This window comes from Amphiprion ocellaris, chromosome 11, assembly GCF_022539595.1.
Source record: "Amphiprion ocellaris isolate individual 3 ecotype Okinawa chromosome 11, ASM2253959v1, whole genome shotgun sequence".
In the NCBI taxonomy this organism is placed as follows: Eukaryota; Metazoa; Chordata; class Actinopteri; family Pomacentridae; genus Amphiprion; species Amphiprion ocellaris.
Genome location: NC_072776.1, coordinates 32,192,631 through 32,211,227, shown reverse-complemented (window position 1 = coordinate 32,211,227; position 18,597 = coordinate 32,192,631). Strand labels below are relative to the sequence as shown.

General features: G+C 36.0%; 2 protein-coding genes across 4 annotated transcripts in view; both read right to left on the bottom strand.

The window, feature by feature from the left end:
• Nucleotides 1–10,405, bottom strand: part of LOC111579880 (MAGUK p55 subfamily member 4-like) — a 32,771-nt gene extending 22,366 nt beyond the window's left edge. The window contains exons 1-4 of one of the 3 annotated variants that reach the window (XR_008603331.1): nucleotides 10,035–10,405; nucleotides 4,413–4,479; nucleotides 2,193–2,314; nucleotides 631–708 (exon numbers count right to left, since the gene is read on the bottom strand). Coding sequence is in view for 2 of the 3 variants with exons in the window: in XM_035955887.2 (XP_035811780.2) it covers nucleotides 631–708; nucleotides 2,193–2,314; nucleotides 4,413–4,434 (222 nt within the window). In the remaining variant the exon portion in view is untranslated. Of the gene's footprint in view, nucleotides 1–630; nucleotides 709–2,192; nucleotides 2,315–4,412; nucleotides 4,480–9,986; nucleotides 10,006–10,034 lie in introns of those variants that run through there. The other 2 variants (XM_035955887.2, XM_055015597.1) reach the window with 2 other exon arrangements.
• Nucleotides 10,406–14,098: 3,693 nt separating this feature from the next.
• Nucleotides 14,099–16,312, bottom strand: LOC111579876 (olfactory receptor 13C2-like). The gene has a single exon (XM_023287386.3). It carries the CDS (start codon nucleotides 16,219–16,221, stop codon nucleotides 15,295–15,297), a length of 927 nt encoding a protein of 308 aa, XP_023143154.1. The 5' UTR covers nucleotides 16,222–16,312; the 3' UTR covers nucleotides 14,099–15,294.
• Between the last annotated feature and the right edge of the window lie 2,285 nt (nucleotides 16,313–18,597).

The window sequence follows — 18,597 nt, the reverse complement described above, 5'->3', positions numbered from 1 at the left end:
TTTGTGAAAACATCTGTAATTATACAAGATATTTCTCATACAACAAACTAATCAGTATAAAATTACAAAACTGAAACAGTTAATTGTCATCAGTTGTACCTAATTGTGCTAATATATTTATTATATTAAATTTAAATATAACAGTTTCATCTATTAAATAAATATAAATATCTGAGTGCAATAAATATATTTCATCTTTTATGTAAAAATATAACACATTTTATGAATATTCAGTTACATATTAGTAATACAAACTCACTTTTATAGACATTTTAGTTTTGTTTTTTTTTTTTTTAAATCAAGCAAGTCCTCAAAGAATCTTTCTAACATCTGGATTAAAAAATATTCGCAATAATAGAAATTTTTTGTCAGGTTATGTTAAACCTTCATTTCAGAAGAATCAGAACAATGAAATACGGTTTCAAATGTGCAAATTGTTGTTCAACTACAATCTGTTAAGTAAAACATTTTACTAACTGCACCATATGTTAGATGCAGCAACACTGGACCAAGAAAAATTCAATAAGAGAACAATAAACAGGCTCATATTCCTTCAGTGAAGGATCTGAATACTTCTTCCACACCTGCTTGTGTACTTGTACTGTGTGTATTTATGTACAGTATATGTACCTCATGTGAGAGTCCTGAGGCATAAGGCAGAAAGGGGCTTGGTGACAATCTCTGGAACTGCAGCAGGCACTCATAAATCTACAAACAGGACATTAAAGGTGAGTGGGTTACTTGAGTCATCCCTTGTTTCCAGAAAAGAAATGGAAGAAATTGTTCATGTGACCACATATTTTGGAAGAGGAATCCATTCTGTTCTCCCAGTGAAGAGGAGAGAGCACATTTTAGTTAACAAAACAGGTTTTTTTTGCTGTTCAAAATAAATTTCCCATGTTTATGGTTGTATGAGTGTTGTGTCTGAACAGTTATGGAGACACCTGAAACTATTTCACACGTGTTAGTGCATTAGTGAGCTACAATGTGAGGCTAAAGTGTTAGCATGACGTTAGCTCTAAACTGCCTTGATGATGCAGGTTTGTTAAAATGATGACATCTTATGATTAATGGTAAATAATTACATTGCTGTAATTCTATGTTGTATCTTTACATTCCATAACCAAAATGGCATTTTGATTTTGAGACTACTGGAAGACAGGCGGAGCTTTAACTTCCACTTAAATGTTTGGAGAGAGCTGTAGGAGGAGTAAAGAATGGGAAGTCATACATCAGGTGGGAGATGAAGATTGACAGAATGACTTTGAAGCGAATCATGGACAAACCCCCCCCCCCAAAGGATACGTAACCAGAACAGGATTCAGGAGGACAGGATATGCCCACCAGGTCTTGGATGAACAAATGGAGACAGTTCCTGCATTAAATGAGGGATAAAATTTGCAATTTTACCTCAACATAATTGATTACCTCGACATATGTTCCCCAAAGGCTGAATTTACCCTTTGCTGGGGGCAAATTGAGACAAGAAAATACTTTATTTTGGAAATCCATATTTTTATAAGTTTATTTTAGATCCAAACGAATTATTCAAAGGGATACCCTGCATCCTAAAGTACACCGATCAGGTATCCCATTATGACCACCTGCCTGATATTGTGTTGGTCCCCCTTATGTGGTCAAAAATGCTCTGAACCATTGGGCCTGGATCAGAGTACCTCCCAGGGTGTCCTATGGAGTCTGAAACCAGAAGACCTTTAAGGGTGTCCTATGGAGTCTGGACCAGAGGACCTCTAAAGGTGTCCTGTAGGGTCTGGAACCAGAGGACCTTTAAGGGTGTCCTATAGGGTCTGGACCAGAGGACCTCTAAAGGTGTCCCATAGGGTCTGGACCAGAGGACCTTTAAGGATGTCCTATAGGGTCTGGACCAGAGGACCTTTAAAGGTGTCCTATAAGGTCTGGACCAGGACGTTGGCAGTGGATCCAACCAGCCAGTGGCATTTGGAATTTCCACTTGCATGAAGGAGTGATCTAGTTCTGGGACAACGTTTATTTGGGTGTCTAAGTCTCAATGTTATTTACCTCACCTGTCAGTGGTTTTAATGTTGTGGCAGATCAGTGTATATGTACATGTTTCAAGGAAAAACTGTCCCATTTTACCCAACCTTCCCCTAAATCATCAGTACAGAGATGGATGGTGTTTGTGTTTTACTGCAGGACGGTGGGATCGGTACCTTCAGTAGGGCTCTGAGCCACGGAGCACTCAGGAGTTCATACAGCAGCTGAGCGCCGTTAATGTTTCTTTCGACAGCTTGACCGACGTCGTCCACCACGCTGGACAGAACCTCAGTGACGCCTGCAAACACAAGAAAACATGTAGAAACAAACACTGTTGGAGAGTTTAAGGGCTATTTCATGTCAATATCAGGTACTTTCCAAGACATTTTTCTATTCCAAACTGTCCATCGACCCACTTTTAACACATTTTATCACACACTGACTTTTAGGCTATGTTTCAACGACAATATCTCAGGAACTATTATAGTTAAAAAAGAGAAGAAACAGCCATTTTTACAGTTGAAGAACCTGCAGTTTCCAAGACCAGAGAAGGAACATCAGGTTTCTTCAGCATCCAAGTGGTTGTAAAACAGGGAATTAGTTCCTCAGAGTCCGACTGTCGAGGCAGAGTTCTATTGTAACATTCTGAGGTGTTTAAAGGAGAATATTTGGCAAAAAATAACCTGAATTGTGGCAGGAAGGCACTTCAGTTTTTGGCCACATCAACGCAACTGTTGTTTCCCACCAGATTTGACTCCCAGGTTGCAATTTTGTCAGAGTTTAGGATACAGGTGACTCTTAAAAGTATGTATACTGGTTGGAAGTTTTCCCCATTTGTATTTTTCCCATTTATTGAATCAAAGTCATTTTTATTAGTTTGTGCTTGATGAGAATTTACAAAATGAAACGCTTTGAAAAAAAAATATTTCTCATGTCATTGATTCACAATCTGCAATATTGGACAATTTGAATAATCCCTGTTTATCGGTGAGTTTACATATGAACGCATGGAGGTAAAAGCATTGAGAATTCTCAAAGAAATAACACAAAACTACACAAAAACACTATTCCAATCCAAAGTAGCATCAAAAAATGAGAAATATGCACACATTTAAAACAACAATAAAACAAAAACCTTTAAAGAACCATATTGAAACTCCAGAACTCTACTGGCATCAGACTATTTATGGGTATTTTTGTTATCGTGCTACAACTTGTCAACCCCGATCAATCAGTTATGAAGTTTCAACAAAAATAACTGTTTGCAGTATTTCATATTAAAACTATTCTATATGCTTTGTTTTGTATTATTGTGACAAGCACCTACATATGAAAATATCACTAGTTGACTTCTGCATTATCATTTTTTATTGTGAAGAGACCTCATTTACTGATTTGCTTGTCCAGTATTGCAGAAATATTATCTTTAATAGTTCCTGAGATAATGTTGTTCAAATGTAGATTAAAATTTCAATGTGTGAAAAAACATAAAGTGCTTAAAGTAAATAGATGATCAAATTTTTAAAAAGGTATTATCTCAGAATATACTTGATATGTTAATGTCTAAATATCTTTTTAAATATCAATTTTTATGCTATAAAAATTCAGGCAAATCAAAGATGGTCGAGTATAAATTGTTCTAAAAAACTGATGATTTGAGAAGGAACATTTTTAACCACAGGACAAATAAATTCATGCTACTGAACAAGCAGTGATCTCACATTTGTTATGAGGAAAAAGCATTTTGATGGGAAACAATTTAAATACTAACACACTATTTATTGTAGTAAGTAGTTAAAAATCTTGAAACTTCACTACAGATGTTCCATCAATGCATCTGCAGCTCCATTTTTTTATTTTTTTATTCTTACTTTCTGTATAAATCAAGAATTGACGCTGTTGATGATTTGATGATGAGATTATCTTGTTTGAGTTTGGAATTAATCTGACAAAAGTGGTGAAAATGTTTGCACAGCTCCTCTGAGATCTCGTTCATGTGCTACAAATGTATACTTATCAAATGTGACAGACTACCAATGTAAATCGAGAGTATTACAACGCCGGCGCCCCCCTGTGGTAGAATAAGCTGCACTGGTCAATAACAGATTCTAAGATGCTGCAGCCTGAATGTTGTCTGAAATGTCGCAGCAGATGATGGAGGCTTGGAGGTGAAAAACAGACATGTTTGGGCCAGACGGGATTAGCATGACAGAGAAGCCTTGACCCTGCAGAGAAACACTAATACCATCAGAATTAGGTTTTAGACTAGATTACATTCAAATTAAGCCCCCTGTCAGGATTCAGGCCTGAGTTCGGGATTAAAATCGAACTCAAGCAAAGACACCACGAACAGAATGGAGCTAATGAGGATGTAGTGATGTACGTTTGTTTCTCACCATCGTCCATCGCTTGTCTCATGGTGACCGTCCAGACTCACCAAAGAGGAAGGAAAGGCTTCTTCCACTGAAACAAAATGAAACAGACGGCAAAAATATGAAGCAACGTCCTCATAGCAGTTCAACAATCTTATACTACCGTTCAAAAGTTTGGGGTCACTTAGAAATGTCTGTTTTTCTGAAAGAAAAGCATTTTTTCCAATTAAGATAACATTAAATCATTCATATATCCAGTCTAGACACTGCTAATGTAGTAAATGACTATTCTATCAGGAAACAGCTGGTTTTTAATGGAATATCTCCATAGAGGTACAGAGGAACATTTCCAGCAACCATCACTCCTGTGTTCTAATGCTACATTGTGTTAGCTAATGGTGTATAGGGTATAAAGAACAAACAAAGCAACAGTCAAACCCAAAATCAAACACAACAAAAGAAAAAAAAAGCTCCAAACATGTATAAAAAGCATGTAAAAATTATAATAAAGACTGGCATTATGTACATACACAATAGTCTAAAGAAAGTTCAAGTTATTGAGTCCATCCACAAGTCCTGATTCATAGAAACTCAGAAACTCAATTCCTATTTAAACATCTATAAATCGAAATAACATCTAAATATCTATCCACTGCTTGTGGAATAATCTGGCTGCAAGGTTGCTAGGGAAAAAAATGTTAATAAAATATAGAATACTAGAAAAAAGGTGAAAATAACTGCAAACATCTGTGAACTACTGGTATTTTTTAGCTGCTTTAATGCAGAGAACAGTGTGATTTTGAAGAATGAATTACTATTTGTGAAAATACAACAAAGGCCCTGGTGTGGCAGCTAGAAAAGCCATTCATCTAAATTAGTTTATTTGTTTATTCAGGTTGTCCTGCATACTCATTATTAATCCATGAGTGCTGCTGCGAAACTGAAATGTAAGATATAAAAAATATGTAGGTTTGTTTGCAGTTTGTGATCATTTTCTGAAAATATCCATCTCAGTTTCTACAAGGTAATGTCTTCAAATGTCTTGTTTTGTCTCACAAACAGTCCAAACTTCAAAGATTTTCAATTTAACTTGATATAAAACACAGAAAAGCAGGAATTCTTCATATTTGAAATGATAAAAACTGCATTTTCCCCCATTTTTTGCATTAAATATTTCTTTAACAAATAAATAATTATCAAAATGGTTGATCGTTGTTTGTCTATTAATAGATTATTTCACTCTGAGTGAAACAAGCAAAGGGGAAAACCGAAGTGAACGTTCAGCTTATTTTAGTGCTTCCTCTTACAGCAGCGGGTTTCTAAATGTGGGCTAATTTACTTTAGCTTCTTATCTGATCTCAGCTTCCGTTTCCACTTACACTTTCCAGGACCTGAAAGTCATGAAGAGTCAACTAATCAGGTCACATGGTCTCACAAGACAGAGCTACGCAATGTAATTTAAAAAATACTGCAAATTTAAAATCGGGGGTGTTTTTCTTTTTAGCTGCATAACAGATTAAGTGTTGTGATACACGTTATACTTGTGCTAAATTACACATGAAGCTCACACTTTCATTCATGTGCTAACATAATTGCTCAAAGGTTTTCTAATCATCAATGAGCCTTTCAACACCATTAGCTAACACAATGTAGCATTAGAACACAGGAGTGATGGTTGCTGGAAATGTTCCTCTGTACCCCTATGGAGATATTCCATTAAAAATCAGCTGTTTCCAGCTACAATAGTCATTTACCACATTAACTATGTCTACACTGGATTTATCATTCATTTAATGTTATCTTCATTGGAAAAAGTGCTTTTCTTTCAGAAATAAGGACATTTCTAAGTGACCCCAAACAAACAGAAGTGTAGTTGTAGCTTTTACTTTGAACAAAGCTTTTTCTTTCTGTAATTTAAGCAAACTTTAACCAGAGATGAATTAATATCATTGTAATTTTTGTATTTATTTCTTTATTCTTTGTAGGAAAGTCATGCCTGGCTTTAAGAGGCACTGAAACTAGTCACCACTGTTTAATATCTTAATAAACTCAAGATCTGCGTAAATTTAATTAAAATCCTTTACATGACCACCAAACACCTGCTGATTCACCAACTAAAGTATGTAAATTGGTTATGAACACCTCTTAAACTTGTAAAATCTGACAAACTTAACTAAAAATTGATAATTAAGTTCTTTCCGCAGCACTTTGGTTAACTTTAATCATTTTAAAACATGTTATATTAATAAATGTCATATGATTTTTGATTAATGTGGTCGATAAAGGCAATTCAGTGAAAAAACTGTGTGCTTATACCTTATATTACTTCTATTAGATGTTCCAAAATTGAGGATGTTTTACACAGTGTTGTCATGGCTGAACATGACATCTTACATGCCCATTTTTAAGTTTGTTCTATACTTTTGTGCAACATTTTTAATTTGTTTTTTACTACAAATATGTCTTTTGTAATAAATAATCAACATTGGGATGAGTTTCAGCAAAAAGAACTGATAACTATTTTCCTTGTAATTAAAACCAAAAAATTACATTTATATACAACTGAACTGCATTCTCAATTGAGTTCTGAGGGAGACATTTGTTTGTGACACATGACAAAATCACATTTATCTTATTGTTTTGCTGTCGATTCTAAACAGCCAAGCACTTATTTATTAAATGGGGAAGGATTCATCACCTAGAAAATGTTGTGAAAAAGACGTATTTTAGCCCAAACCATGTACTTTTAAACTTAACAAAACAGACAGTGAAAGCTGAAAGTAAACAATAAATCTCTAATTGTTCAACACAGAATGGAATCCAAGTTCCTCCTGGGTAAAAGTCTTTCCTACTATGTCACCTTTTGGGGGATAAAAATAATACATTTCTTTCAAAATGGAGGTTATGGCTGGATGTTGGTCATTAAACATGGAGATAAAAGCCTCTAACTTGGTTTTCACGGCTCTGATTCTCAACCAGTTGTACCTGGAAAGATCTTCTCAACTAATCTGACATAAATAAAAATCAATAAACTGTTTCTTTGGGTTGTGGATAAAACAAGACATTTGAGGACATCATCTGGGACAACACTGATTGACATTTTTCACCTTTTTCTTACATTTTGTTGGGCAGCTACTGATTCATTAAGAAGATAACCAACAAAATCCTGAGTCACAGCACTAATATATAAAGGTATCAGAATATTTTTCCTTCTAAAACTGGCATCTGTCCCAAAAATCCAGTATCAGCTAGCAGAGAGTGTTAAGTTTTGAATTCCTGGTGTCTGTTTTACCCCCTAAAGGATTCTCAAAGTATGTATACACGTAAAGTTGAGGTCTTGGCCACTTTATGCAAACAGGAGCATCAAGCAAGATCCGCCACCTCCAGAAACTTCCAAAGAAGTTTGAAACTAACCATTATCGCTCTAAAATGAGGACAGATTCAGTAGCTCATTACTTGCACAAAGATTTTCTGAAACGCAGAAAGTTTCCAAATGTGTTGGTTTGGTTTGAAACGCAGGAGCAGGCAGCCTCTGAGTGAGGCGTTTGTCCAGTCAGGTGCAGGAGGAAGAAGTCTGGATTGGATTCATGTTGAAGAGCACCTGTCGATTACATAGCATGACACTGCCAAATCTCATGCCATCAACTGTTCAATGCTGGGATGAGAACCAAACTCAAACCTAAAAATCTAAACCTCTAAAAATGTCCCCAGGGACACGTAACATCAGTGTGTGACACCAAAGAGTCCTGACAAAGTACCTTAAACCCAGGAATTATTCTGTATGTAACTCCTCCTTCAGATGTCCTTTCTTGTTTAGGTGACGTCTAGGTACATCAATAAAATCTTAAAAGTAAACAAACAAAAAAAAAAATCATAGTGGGCATGTTAGCCTTTAGCCTAAAGCAGCTCCTCACATCACTTTTAGGATGTGCTTTCTGCTAAATCTACAACCTTTTTGACCTCCTAAGAGTTGCAGCCCTACATGAATAAGCCTGACCTTCTTAGTAATTCATCACTGATAAACGGAAAGAAAAGGAAAAGAGGATTATTCCTCTAAACTGTGGCTCCTGGCATATTTTTACTCAGTTTTTTCACTGCAATATGAAGTCCTGCACCTGTACCAAAACAGCTCAACTATGACTGCTCAAGATGACACATTTGTAAGACAAGAAATCATAAAAAGAACAAAAATGAAAGCTTCTTTGATTATTAATTTCACAAACATTTAAATAACTGAAAAAGCATATAGCGAGCATGTTAGCTTTTAGCTCAAAGCAGCTCTTCACATCACCTATAGAACATGCTTTCTGCTAAGTTTATAACCTTTTTGACCTCCTAGGATTTCCAGCTTACATGAATAAGTCTGACATTCTTATCAATTCATCAGTGATAAAAGGAAAAAAAAAAGTAGTTGCAGATCAAATGTATAAAAAGAGGATTATTCCTCAAAATCCCAAGCACTTTCTGGACATTTTTTATTCATTTTTTGGCTCCAGTCACATTTTTTCACTGCAATATAAAGTCCTGAACCTCTTTGGAAACAGAAAATGGTGTCTGTTCAGTATGACACAGTTAAAATGCTAGAAATCATAAAAAAAGACAAATACGAAGGCTTCTTTGATTAGTAATTTTACAAAAATTTAAATAATTGAAAAAGCATAGTGAGCAGGTTAGCTTTTAGCTTTAAGATGTGCTTTCTGCTAAGTTTATAACCTTTTTGACCTCCTAGGATTTCCAGCTTTACATGAAAAAGCCTGTCATTCTTATCAATTCATCAGTGATAAAAGGGAAAAAAAGTAGTTGCAGATCAAATGTATAAAAAGAGGATTATTCCTCTAAACCACAAGCACTTTCTGGCCGTTTTTCATTACTTTTTTTGTCTCCTGTCACATTTTTCCTCAGTTTTTTCACTGCAATATAAAGTCCTGAACCTCCATGAAAACAGAAATGGTGTCTGTTCAGTATAATACAGTTATAATGCTATAAATCATAAAAAAGACAAAAATAAAGGCTTTTTTGATTGTGATTTTTACTAAAAGTGACAAAACTGAAAAAGCATAGCAAGCATGTTAGCTTTTAGCTCAAAGCAGCTCTTCACATCATGTTCAGGATGTGCTTTCTGCTAAGTTTATAACCTTTTTGACCTCCTAGGATTTCCAGCTTTACTCGAATAAGCCTAACATTTGTATTAATTCATCAGTGATAAAAAGAAAAAGTATTTGCAGATCAAATGCATCAAAAGAGGATTATTCCTTGAAACCACAAGCAGTTTCTGGGCATTTTTAATTTATTCTTTGGCTTCTGTCACATTTTGTTCACTGCAATATAAAGTGCTGAACCTCTATGGAAGCAGCAAATGGTGTCTGTTCAGTATGACACACTTACAATGCAAGAAATCATAAAAAAAGACAAAAATGAAGGGTTCTTTGATTATTAATTTTACAAAAATTGAAAAAGCATAGCACACATGTTAGCATGTAGCTCAAAGGAGAATTGTGCACAAGTACAGCCTCACAGCCTCACAGAGCCACTAGGAAGTCAGATTTTTGAGCTGTTTTTGTCTAACGACTGCACACAAACACACATACAACTACTCACATATCGTCAACCTACGAGAGTTGAAAATGTTAAACCAGACCGACTAACCTCCTCCTCCTCCTCCTCCTCCTGTGGTCCAGGTTGGTGATGTTTCTGATCTCTGGGCTGAAGTGAATCAGCAGCAGCCAGTGCTGACTGACACGGATGTGAATTTACTACCAAACCAAAACTGACACTAATCCTACTAACCCGACTTAATCCACCAACCTCTCTCTCTTTCCTGCCTCCTGTTCCTCTGCTTCTCTTTGCTTTCTTTAGGGATATTTTAAATCTTTTTCTTTCTCCCAGCTCGCCCTCTTCTGCCGCTCACCCCGTCTGTTTCTGCCTCCACGTTTACTTCACCCTCTTGCTCGTGTGTCGTAAAGCTTCCTCATTTTATCTATATCTATTTTCTCACTCACTTTAAGTACATCAACAGATCACAAAGCTTCTTAACCCTTCGCTGCTTTTAGCCGCACACACAGTACAAACACACAACATTTCAGACGTGTTCAGCAGTAGCAGGCGATGCAGTGTTAGGATGGCAACACACAATGATAGTTGTGACGCATTAAATCCCGCTGCAACATCTGCCATTATGTGTTTATATGCTTGTGTGCGTTGGGGGTTACAGCAGGGTAATGGTCACTGGGTCACCTTCACGGAGATTAACACTGATCCTTCAGAAAGAGGCACAAACAGAACAGGAACAGAAATAGGAAAACACAGAAACCCAAAAGTCAAGCCTGTTTCCAGAATTCACAAACCGAGGCCCACATTGATTTACATAACTCCTCTGACATCTAACATTGAGAATATTGTAAAGATAATTCTGAAAATGGTGCCATCTGTAGTGTTTGTATGAGCACGTTTCAGATAAAAACAAAAAAGACTCATAAAAATGTTGAACCTTTTAGCAGTTTTATTCTTTAAAAAAAGACTAATAATGTTTTTATCTGTGTTTTATTTCCTGCCTGTTTGTTTTCTATATTTTGTTAATCGGTGCTGGTTGATTTCAATGGAAGTTTTAAAGATATGTGTGTATATATATACACTACTGTTCAAAAGTCTGGGGTTACCTAGACAATAAAAATACTGCAAGTTTAAAATCAGAGGCAGTTTTCATCTACGTAGCAGATTCAGTATTGTAATACATGTGATACTTGTGCTAAATTACATATAAATATAAATATACACTACTGTTCAATAGTTTAGGGTCACTCAGACAATTTCATGTTTTCCATGAAAACTCCCACTTTTATTCATGTGCTAACATAACTGCACAAGTGTTTTCTAATCATCAATGAGCCTTTCAACACCATTAGCTAACACAATGTAGCATTAGAACACAGGAGTGATGGTTGCTGGAAATGTTCCTCTGTACCTCTATGGAGATATTCCATTAAAAATCAGCTGTTTCCAGCTACAATAGTCATTTACCACATTAACAATGTGTACAACAGGGGTGTCAAACTCGTTTTAGTTCAGGGGCCACATTCAGCCTAATTTGATCTCAAGTGGGCCGGACAAATCAGAGCATAACAACCTATAAATAACCACAACTCCAAATATTTCCTTTGTTTTAATGCAAAAATGTTCACATTAAATGAACCATCTTTTTACAAAACATTATGAACAACCTGAAATTTCTCAAGAAGGTTAAATTCAATTTCAGCAACATTTTGCCTCAGTTTGTCATTTACACATTACAACCTACACAACCACAATGTCTCTACAAAGACACAAAACATTTAGTTATCTGGACCTGAACAATATAGTATTTTACTTTATGATCAAAACGACAAGTCACACAAAAAAACCCAAAAAACAACAAAAACAAGACAAAATATTACAACAAAAGCGAGAAACAAAACGACAAAAAATGAGACAAACGACATGAAACAAAACAAAAGAGACAAAACATCAGACAAAAAAGTTACAAAGCGACAAAGAAATGGACAAATTACATATATGACACAAACGAGACAAAAAATGACAAAACATACATGAATACATGAACATGAATACATGAACAAACCTGACATTCTAATTAATTAATCACTAATAAAAAGAAAGAAAAGTAGTTTCAGATCAAATGTAACAAAAGAGGATTATTAAACCACAAACAGTTTCTGGGTGTTTCTTATTCATTTTTTGGTTTCTGTCACATTTTTTCCTCAGTTTTTTCACAGCAATATAAAGTCTTGAACCTCAGATGGTGTCTGTTCAGTATGACACAGTTTTAATGCTAGAAATCATCGAGAAAAAACAAAAACGAAGGCTTCTTTGATTATTAATGTTTCCAAAAATGGAAATAAGTAAAACAGCATCGCAAGCATGTTAGCTTTTAGCTTTAGGATGTGCTTTCTGCTAAGTTTATAACCTTTTTGACCTCCTAAATTTGCAGCCCAACAAGAATAAACCTTACATTCTGATTAATTCATCGCTGATAAAGGGATGAAATAATTAATCAAATGCATCAATAGAAGATTATTCCTCTAAAGGAAATATAAATGAATCAGATAATATACATTTTTTAATTAGAACATTGATATTAACAAAAAAAATCTAAATTAAAGCAAGCAGCCACATGTACTAACTTTTAATAAGCCAAACTCTTTTACTGTTATCATTATTGCTGTTGTTGGCTAATTGTCATGTTTGTGAGGGTTAAGACCAACCTGGAGATTAATTATTGTCTAAGGACCAAAGAGATAATGACCTGTTGACCACCTTTGTTATTGTGACGGTTACTTTGCTTAAATTAGCGACTCATTACAGAGGCAATTATAGTGAAAGTTCTCTGGTGTCAAGGGTGAAAAGCAGTATTTGTAATAATGTTGCATCAGTTTGACAGATGTTTTGGAGGTAAATGATGGCAGAAGGTCCCACGAGTCCAGCTGACTGTGGCCACTGGGTCATAATTAGCTGTTGGCTGTAGTCGGACCATCCCCTGAGGCCTGTTATTTACCTGAGTGCAGGTATCACACATGGGAGATCACAGTAAAGGACACTAACTGCAATCATTACGGCATCCTTACATCATCTCTAATACATACTGCTCAATATTACAAATCAGAAATCTGTTTCAAGAGGCTGTTACAGTAAATAAGCTGCTAATTCATTCCTCTGAGGCTCACAAACCACAACAGCTCTTCTGATCACTTTTAAAACTTGCTTTCTGCTAACTTTCTGCCAACCTTCTGACCTTTTCATCTCCTATTTGCAGTGCTACATGAATAAACCTAACATTCTAAGTAATTCATCACTGATAAAGGGAAAGAAGAGTAGCTGACGAACAAATGCACTGAAAGAAGATTGTCATGTGAGGTGTAGGACTCTAAATACTTTCAAAAGCAACAGATTATGCACATGTTAAATCTAATTATTATCATAATCACTCCTAAAAACAATGTCAACCAGAGAAGATGAGACTCCCTGTCCTCATTGGCAACCGTGGGCCTGAACATTATTCCTGGTTGGCTTGTAACATTATGCAAGATTTATAAAAAAAAAAAAAAAAAAAAAAAAAAAAAGCAAATCTAACCAGTAAATACAGGTAAATAAAAAGTAGGGAGGTTAGGGGCAATGTAAGCCAGGAGGGTTTGAAGAAAAGGAAAGTAGTTGCAGAACAAATGCATTAAAAGAAGATTATCCCTCTAAACTCCAAGCAGTTGTATATTTTTACTCATTTTTTTAAGTGCAGTATAAAGTTTTGCACCTCTATGGAAAAAGCTCAGTCATTCTTGTACATTTTTTTTGTAAAAATTTCTATTTCCATCTTTTACTCCACTATTTAGTTATTTGATATTCCTATTTTATTTTCTTATCTTATTTGTCTGGTGTGTTTAAAAGGGAGAAAGTCATCCGTAATTTCATTGCACACGTGTATAATGACAATAAAGCTTTGTTATCTTATCTTATCTTAAATGTGGGTTATTTGATTTAAAGTTACATATTATTTCTATAGCACCTCCAAAAGCTGGACTTACAAAACATATAAATGTATCAACCATTAGAAAACAACAATTGCAGTTTACACATATATTTGTAGTAAGAAGGACTTTAACACACAGCAACAAAATATTGTTTATTTAAATGATTTTATTTTGTATTGTGCACACAATCCAGCAACATGCTTTTTCAGGTCAGAAATGCCTCTTGCGCTGTTTTTTCAATCCCAATAATAAAATGCTGCTTCTGACAATATATAGCCAATATAGGAATTATTTAAAATGTACTTTCACAGAGACAAAATGTGCTTGACAACATCTATAAACAAAGTCAAACAGAAAAGACATATTTTACTCATAGACACATATTTGCTCTCATAGGTGGAACCAGACTGAAACAGAGTATATTTCTATTTTACAAAACTTGTTTCAACAACATTTATAGTTAAATATATGAGAAACTTATTATTATTGTTATTATTATTATTATTATTATTATTATTATTATTACTATTATTATTATTATAATTGACATAAAGCATATTAGCATCCACATTCAAAACAATTCACTTTTAAATGACAGTCTCATTTTAAGGCCTTTCTGCTGCTGCACAATCATGCTGAAAGATGTGTGAATTCATCACATAAAGACATATATACACCACTGTTCAAAAGTTTGGGATCATCAAGACAATTTTATGTTTTCCATGAAAACTCCCACTTGTATCCATGTACTAACATAACTGTACAAGAGTTTTCTAATCATCAATGAGCCTTTCAACATCATTAGTTAACACAATGTAGCATTAGAACACAGGAGTGATGGTTGCTGGAAATGTTCCTCTGTACCTCTATGGAGATATTCCATTAAAAATCAGCTGTTTCCAGCTAGAATAGTCATTTACCACATTAACAATGTCTAGACTGGATTTATCATTCATTTAATTCTATCTTCATTGAGATAAACTGCTTTTCTTGACCCCAAACCTTTGAACGGTGGTCTATATTTTATCACGTTACATGAGACATTTTGCACACAGAGAAAAAGTGTCAAAACAACACAACCCTCAAAGTTTCACCACTTTTGTCTCTCCTTTTCCAATTTTCTGACCAAATTAGTTAAATTTATCTGAGTTGCTTTGATATAGGAGGAACAAAAAAAAGAATATGCAAAATTCACAGTGGGACAGATGTGATTATTCATTTAAGCTTTTAAATAACGATCTGCACAATGGCACTAATGTGGAGGTCTTTTTCATGTGATGGTTAAAATAAGTGTAATTACTTAACTAAATGAAATGCAGCACATTTATCAATAATTGCAAATAACACATCTCTTTGCTATCATAACAGTATTACAGATAATTACAGATAAATTAGTTCACTTTGACTTGAAAGAACAGCAATGTGAGATGTTTGGAAATTTCCTTCATTTTCAGTCCATATATGATGGGATTGAGGAGAGGATTATAAATCACTATCTGCAGCGTCATTACAAAACGTGCGGTTTGTGAAACGTCGGACTCCATTCTCACGATAATCAGGTCATAAATGAGCAAACAACTGTAGTTGATCAAAACAAACAAGTGAGGTAAACATGTCTGTGCAGCTTTTTTCTTGACTTCCCCACAACTCCGATAAGCTATCACGAGTATCTTTGCATACGTGAAAAGTATTAAAAGCATAGGAAGAAGTGTAACATTGAACATGACAGCTGCACCGTACATGAGTAACGCTCTTGAATTTGCACAGGGAAGACTTTGAACTGCATTGTTACAGAAAATACCTTTCAGAGTGAAGCTACAGAGTTTGAGATTTGCATTTCTCACAACTGGCACCGCGATGTGACAAGCAGGAACCAGCCAGGCCAAAACCAGGAGAGTAGTAACGGTCCTTCTTCCCATGATAGTTGGATACTGCAGAGGTTTACATATAGACACGTATCTGTCAAAGGCCATGGCTGACAACAGTAAGAATTCAGTGCAGGCTGAAACATAAAATAAAAACACCTGAAAGAGACAAGCTCGGTACGAGATCATCTGTTTTTCAGACAGAAAGTCGATCAAAAGCTTGGGGTAAATCACGGTGCTGAAAAAAACAGAGTTCAGTAACAGAGCGGCGATGAAAACGTACATCGGCTTGTGGAGGCTTTTGCGAATCACGATAAGACACACGATAGTGGAATTGCTGCAGATGATCAGAACATACATTGTAAACATGATTGCAAAGTAAAGATACCTGTATTTGTCTATTTCCACATGACCACCGAAAGTTAAACATGTTACATTAGATTCAGTGTTCATGCAGACTGTCAAAAATGAAAGACAGTAAACATAAATAAACAGAGAAACGGCATTTTACTCAACTGTCTCGTTGGTTTACAGATGTCTAGCTATGAACTGTACTTGGTGTGTTGATCTCAGAGAGTGAATTGTGTGAGTCAGCACAGATATCTATAAGGACTTCATCTCCCTCCAGGAGCTGCTTCCATGGTAAGAAAAAACAAACAAAAAAAACTTCACCTCCAGCTCTGGAGACCTGAACTTACAGGTATTGGGCCTTCTTTACAGGGGTGCACATTTTTTTATTATGATATTTTGGAAAACAAACATTTCCCCCAACGTTTGGGTCTCATATCTGCATGTCAATGTCACTGTGGCTCATAAAGACAAAGATATTTTTCAAAATACCTTCTAAAGTGAAGATCTTATTAAAAACTCGAGTTTCTGTAGACATGTAATATGATTTGGTGCTACATCTCAGTTCCTGCATGTTCATTGCAGCTGTGTGCAATGAACATGCGCTTGAAACAACAACAACAATTGAGAATACGCTCATTGGTCACTTTATTAGGTACACCTTGATAGTACCAGGTGGGACTTCCTTTGCCTTCAGAACTGCCTTAATTCTTCTTGGCAGAGATTCAACAAGGAAACATTTCTCAGAGATTCACCACATCCCAAAGATGTTCTGATAGATTGGTGACTGTGGAGGCCACTGGAGTACAGCAAACTCATTCTCATGTTCAATGGTCACAATGATATAGTATTCAGCAAAGGTGAGCACACCTCTGTTCAACATCACATAAATGTCAAAATATTCACAATTGTATCACCTTCCAGTAACTGCATTACTTCTAAGCTGAGCAGCGGCAGCATCATGATGTGAAGCATGGTGGTGGCAGCATCATGAGGTGATGCCTGTAGGTGGCAGCATCATGATGTGAAACATGGTGGTGGCAGCATCATGATGTGAAACATGGTGGTGGCAGCATCATGATGTGAAGCATGGTGGTGGCAGCATCATGATGTGAAGCATGGTGGTGGCAGCATCATGATGTGAAGCATGGTGGTGGCAGCATCATGATGTGAAGCATGGTGGTGGCAGCATCATGATGTGAAGCATGGTGGTGGCAGCATCATGATGTGAAGCATGGTGGTGGCAGCATCATGAGGTGATGCCTGTAGGTGGCAGCATCATGATGTGAAGCATGGTGGTGGCAGCATCATGATGTGAAGCATAGTGGTGGCAGCATCATGATGTGAAGCATGGTGGTGGCAGCATCATGGTGTGATGCCTGTAGGTGGCAGCATCATGATGTGAAGCATGGTGGTGGCAGCATCATGATGTGAAGCATGGTGGTGGCAGCATCATGATGTGAAGCATGGTGGTGGCAGCATCATGAGGTGATGCCTGTAGGTGGCAGCATCATGATGTGAAGCATGGTGGTGGCAGCATCATGGTGTGATGCCTGTAGGTGGCAGCAAAACAATGTGGAGATACTTCTCAGCAGCTTTTTTTGCTAAACTAAGTAGTTTTTGTTTCTAAACCGAACCAGAAATTGAGAGAAAACCACAAGTAAACAAGAGGAAACTGAACTCATTTCTGTCGTCATCATGTCGACGATCCATTTTATTTTGAAAAAGAGTCATATGATGCTTCAAATGCCACTGTCTGATTAAGAAAACCCGGTAAATGGAGAAAGATGACTGTGGTTTTTGGTTTTGTCAACCCAGTGTACACAAAGAAAGCCTGACTTTATTGGACTTCATATTACAAGGCCATGTTTGCCCTGATTGATACCAACTGTATTGAAGTTTTGCGTAGCTTTGACTTTTGAAAACACAATTAAAGGTCTGCTTACTGATCTTTTCGTCACCACACTGGGTAATCAGGTCTCTCCCTCTCTCTCTCTCTCTCTCTCTCTCTCTCTCTCTCTATATATATATATATATATATATATATATATATATATATATATATATGAAACATTTATTGTATTGTCAATCTCATATCAGATCTAGATCACAGCAACAAGTGGATCAAAAGTCTGAGTAAAAAATGGTAGCTTCATCTTTGTCAGGAAAAACCTCATTCATTCATTCATTAGAGCATTAAATAAGCTCAGCCATTACAAACACAGCAGACACACACACACACACACTCTCAGTTCACGGTGCATATTTGCTGAAGCCGAGATGTCTATAGCAAGTTCTAAGTCCTTTGGGGGATAAAACAAGCTTAAAGAAGTGTTGCACGGCGTTGCACTGTTCACTCTGAAAGCTGGAGATGAACAAACACCACATGCATGTTGAGATCAGGTATGAATACGACGCTGCAGCTCAACTGTAAAGTCTGTTTTACATCTTTACTAAAGTGTGGCTGTTGTGTGTGATCTG

Excerpts from the sequence above, each read along its gene's own strand:
- LOC111579876 (XM_023287386.3), bottom strand. The coding sequence starts at position 16,221 with ATGAACACTGAATCTAATGTAACATGTTTAACTTTCGGTGGTCATGTG.